This window comes from Protobothrops mucrosquamatus, unplaced genomic scaffold (genome assembly GCF_001527695.2).
Source record: "Protobothrops mucrosquamatus isolate PMUCROS unplaced genomic scaffold, P.Mucros_1.0 scaffold13232, whole genome shotgun sequence".
Classification (NCBI taxonomy): Eukaryota; Metazoa; Chordata; class Lepidosauria; order Squamata; family Viperidae; genus Protobothrops; species Protobothrops mucrosquamatus.
Window position 1 is genome coordinate 1 of NW_015399007.1, and position 5405 is coordinate 5405.

The 5405-nt window shown below is 39.5% G+C and overlaps 1 protein-coding gene across 1 annotated transcript; it reads left to right on the plus strand.

The window, feature by feature from the left end:
* Window positions 1-152: 152 nt before the first annotated feature.
* On the plus strand, window positions 153-1987 carry LOC107301471 (centromere protein X; the record flags this gene model as incomplete). Its single annotated transcript, XM_015830691.1, is given in 4 exon segments — window positions 153-204; window positions 412-465; window positions 1042-1130; window positions 1304-1987. Coding segments are annotated over 4 exon segments (210 nt in total), but the record flags the coding sequence as incomplete, so codon positions are not given.
* Between the last annotated feature and the right edge of the window lie 3418 nt (window positions 1988-5405).

The window sequence follows — 5405 nt, forward strand, 5'->3', positions numbered from 1 at the left end:
ATTTGGTCAGTTTCTTTTGATGTATTCCTATGCCAACAGAAGCTGACCTAAAGTATATTACTTTACTTATTGAGTAGCTTTTTAAAATGGAAAGATAAAGAGATTCACTTTTTCTCCATTAACACTTCTTGACCGAGTCCCTTTCTGTGCAGGAGACCGTGAACAAACTGCTCCAGCTCCACTTCAAAGATGACAAAACTCGAGGTAATTGCTTTCCCTTCTACCTCTGCAAAGAGGCCAACTGCCGCTGGACATCTTCCCAAATGTTTCTGTGGTGAGACCGTGCCCTGGAACATGAGAAATAACTGAAAAATAGTCGTGGTGTATGGGTTCTGGAGTTGCATGTGCATGAATGTGTGTGGGAAAAGATGATGCTTAGATATGGTCTCAGGAACTGTCCTTCTCTTTCAGCCAGTGGTGATGCTGTGTTGTTGATGGCTGAAATGCTTAAAGTATTTGTTCGAGGTGAGTAATTAAACTGGACTGAGTCATAGAGGGGTGGGACAGGGCCTGTAGAATCTTAACATTGTCTTGTGCAATTCTACATCCTATTTTAAGTTCCAATCCTTTTACTCATCCCTTGATGTTTTTAACAGAAGCAAGTCTATCACTCATAAATCTCTTTTTTATTCTGATCCCAGAATTAATTTCTAATCTTAATATATTAACTGCTTAAATAAGTATGCATGCTGATAAAAATCAGTACTTTCCCAGAAATGTTAATTCATGAGTTACTACTTAGGATGATAAAAATCAGAACTTTCCCAGAAATGTTAATTCATGAGTTACTACTTAGGATCCCTCTGCCTCTTATGATCTAGTCATGTGTCAAGTCTAGTCATGTGTCAAGTATACATATAAAGAGAGCACATGCTTGCTTACTAATAATTTTCTGTTTTTATAATAATGGTGATAAGAAAAAGCATTGCAAACATAAGTACCCTTTTCTATTAAGAAAAACCTTTTCTACATGCCATTTTTGCCATATTTCCCAATGTCCCATCTACTTATTTTTGCTTGCCATATTTGTGTCTTTTGCAGAAGCAGCAGCACGAGGAGCACGGCAAGCTCAGACTGAGGATGTAACTAGGGTGGAAGTGGAACACGTGGAAAAAATCCTGCCACAGCTGGTATGACAACATCTCAGATTCCATAATTAATAAGATAAGGATATGGGCAAAGGAATCTTAATCTCCTTTTACAGGGAGATGTTTAACTGGTAATAACTGGGCAAATGGAACTCAGATTTGTTAATTAATTTGGGCAAATCTGTTGTTTATGTTAAAATGCTTAATTTCCACAGCTTTTGGATTTCTAGAAACCTGATGAATGAAAAACCTGTATTCCTGTTACTAAGAAGATCTTGAGCTGAACTCAGAAGCAAAATGATTGATAGACTTGTAATATGGAATTTCCTACAAAATGTGCTGACTTCCTGGAATGACAACTTCAACAACTTACCTTCCTTCTCAGCTCTGTTTTCTGTCTCTTTTGGGGTGCTTAATGGCTGTCAGTGTTGCCTAAAATAACTGTGGGTTTGTTGGGAGTTTCTTGTAACACAATTCCTGGAGCAGATGGTAGCTATCTGAAGTTGCGCCCTGCCCTTCTGATTCCCATTCATAGTCAGGTAATGTCTTTACTTTTCTAATGGGAAAAACAGGTGCCACCTTCTAGAGGTGTGTGGAAAGGGTGAGTATGCTTGGAAGGCTTGGCCACATCAAGGGCTCTTGTCACCTCCAGGCCTGAGTGCTGTCTTAAGTTCTTAAACGGGAGCCTAGCCCCAAATCTGTGCCAACAGCAGGTACCTGATCTTTATTTTATGAATAAACAGCGCCTGTCCTTCAATCCTTTCCCACATTCCACAGGGCCATGACATCAAAGAGTGCATGGAACCTTTTAACCATTTGATATTCCTCTAAGAAGCTGCTTTCCCTCTGCTATAAATTTGTTCTTACAAAGAAACGTCAATAAATCAAAAATAACCTCCCTCCCTTGTGTGGGCTCCTTGTTGCAATTAATCATAGAAAGTCAAGTATCTTCAAAGAGTTGTTTGGCCTCCCCACCCCGCCTCTTCTTTGTAGGACGAAAGAAAAACTTTCAGAAAGGGGCAGAATAACAAACAGCATGTGTGAGGATCCCACATCATGCAAGACCCAGCCCCTCTGTCAGCAGGGGAGGGGGGGGGAAGCTGTGAAATAGTAAACCTTACACATGGAGGCAGGGCGTAGCCTAATGAATCTGGTTCTGTTGTGAAAGAAAGATCAGGCCTAAAAGAAGTGTAGTTGTATCTTAAAGAACTCAGAAGTAAGCTCCACTAAGTTCAGTGGGACTTAGGGGACATAACTAAGGAGGACTGTGCTCTTGTGGATGTTGGATTACAGGTAGCGTTGCGTCTGGTCATCAGCCATGCTGAAGCTGTAAATCCAGCAACGACTGGGAGTAGCAAACTCACCATTCCAGATTTATATACAGTACTATGTGTGTGTGTGTAATTAATGATACTCATGTCAGCTTTAAAGTAAGAATGGTAATAATCAATGTGGTCAATGAGTGTTTCTACATATTAGCTTTGTACAAGAAATTACTATTGCTTCTCATTGTTTCTGGTATACCTAATACTAGTTACTCCTAAAACAAAGGAGTAACTTTGTCTTAGCTGGGATGCTGATGTATCCAAAACTATTTTAAGAAGCAGGTGCTTCCGACACAAGTGTAATGTAAGTATTATATTAATCATATTATCTGTTAAGAGGTAGATGATCAACCAGCCTAAATTTAGCCAGTGAGTTTTGAGTGAATGAAGATGTGAATGTTGATTTTGCCAACTGAAGCCACATCCTGTTCTAGAAGGGTTTTTCACGTTGGCTTTATATTTACACATATAATCAAGTTAGGAAGTATAATTGCAATCAAAAGTAATCAAGTGCTTAAAGCATTGACAAGAGGTCCTAGTTACTATTAGCTTATAAACTTACTTTGATTGAAAAAGATATCTGTCTAACAACCTCAGCATGATTATTACCTATATTATTGCATGTATTGAAACAAATTGCTCAAAGTTTTCTTTTGGTTTGATTTTTGTGTTCCCTAGAGAGCAAATAGCCAACACAGTTTCTTCATATACACCTTTAACTTGAATCCAGTCTAGGCAGGAAGGCAGGAAGCTCTGTACTCAAGGTGAAGTTAATCAAGAAACATACATGCATACAATTATTTCATTACAATCATTCTACAGCACATAATCATTCTCTAGTATACAGATAGAATTAATAAAGTGTCCTTGTTTGGATTTTTCCAAGATGAATTCTAATTCTAGTCTAGGCAGGATGTTGAAAAAGAATACTGTAAATTAAATGTGACCTAAATGTGATCTTTAGGGTTATTTAGTGAACATGCTGTAAAGAATTGGTACTTTTAGGAATTGGATCAAGCTCTCTCACTAATTGTGGTACACATAAAAAAAAAATTCTAATTGCTTTTGTAGCGGCACCACTGAATCTGTAGAGGTAAGGCTGGAGAACTCAAATCAGCTCTCCCTGAAAACATCCAGTCCTACAATCTTTAGCTCTGCCTCCTGCCTTGATGCTGTTTTTGCTGTTGCCTCCTTGCTTTCAGGGGGATGTCTATACCTGCTCTTTTCTCCACAACCGGCATGCCTTATTGATAAATAACAATGTGCATGCCTTATTGATGAATAAAAAAAGGAGAAAAAGCAGATAGAAACAATTTAACTGCCTCCTGGGTGAGAAACAGGCATGCCACTAGAATTGAGCCCTTCTATCCATGGAGAGATGAATCAATATTTAAAAAGTTGATCTATTTTTTTAAGTATAGATAGTCCTTGACTTATGATCACAATCAAGTCCAACATTTTTATTGCTAAGTGAGTGTTGCCCCATTTTATGTCCTTTCTTGCCACAGTTAAGCAAATCACTGCAGTTGTTACATTAGTAACATGGTTAAGTGAAGCAGGCTTCCCCCATTTTCTTTGTTTGTCAGAAGGTCACAAAAGGGGATTACGTGACCCAGGAACATTGCAATTATCATAAATAAGACCCAGTTCCCAAGCATCTGAATTTTGATTACATGATCATGGGAATGCTGCAACGGTTGTAAGTGTGAAAAACAATCATAACAGGCGACCATCCTAGAAAAGTGGTAGCGGGGAAGGGGAATGAGCTGAACCAGTGGCAGCACCACACAAGCCTGAGCGAGAGATGGCTGGAGCTGCAGGGCTGTCAGGGCTCAGCGGAAGCGCCAGCTGGAGCTCGGCACTGATCCTGGCACTTCTGCTAAGCCCAGAAGAAGCATCGATCAGCTGGAATGTTGCAGCATCTCCAGAGTCTTGTGATTTACATTCAGATGCTTGGCAACTGATTTATATTTATGATGGTCACAGTGTTCCAGAGTCATGTGAAGTGACCAAACCCTGCTGCAACCACCCAGCAGACGGGGGGAATAAAAACCAAACACCCCCCCTACCCCCGCTGCCAATCCTCAACAGAAATGCTCACAATGAAAACCTCGAACAGAAGGAAGAGCGCCACCGGGTGGGCAGGCAGGTGTCTTGCTCGGCTGTGGCTTGGGGGGCACTTTTTTCAGTGCCATTGTAACTTCGAACAGTCACTAAGCGAACTGTTGTAAGTCGAGGATTACCTGTACTTTATCACTTTTTTCCTTTTTTTTTTTTTTTGGTCATCACGTTTTTGACCCCTTGCTAGGTCACGTGGTACTCGGATATTGCCATATCCTAAAAGTGGTACAATGGGTGAAAAGGTTGAAAAGCCCTGGTATAGCAAATATAAATATAGGGCTACTACAATCAGGCAGTGCCTCTAAAATTCAGGACAAAAGATTTAGCAGATACCAATGTAGTTCTAATGTGCTCTCCTTTAGATGCAAGTCTTATATAAAGGCTAATTTGCATAAAATACACAAGGGTTGAATTTTTAAGTCTGATTATTTGATTGTCTCTGTACAAACACAGACAGAAAATGAAGCTAAATTAGTACATTCTTAGCTAGCATTTCTTTTCCTCTAGAGAATAGAAGATCCTTGGAATTATGCCAATGTGTTACTAGGAAAATCCATTTTGCAAATTCTGATTTTATTCAGGGGTTACAGCATGTTATTTTTCTTTTTCTTTCCACCCCTTTGGTTTGCAGCTTGGCTGCTATGTGAGAACTGTCTGCAGTTTCCAAAATTACAAAAGTTTTTTCACCTGGAAAGGGAGCCGTTGTGGGTGATCTCTTTTAGTTACATGCTAAAGAAGCATTTATTCAAGAAGATCCTGCCCAAGACAGAGGGACGTATATTCTCTGCCTGAGAAGCATTTGTCAATCATGGCATCAACAATTTTATCAGTTTTAAGACCAATTATGGCAATTCAGTGTTTCAGATTTTAT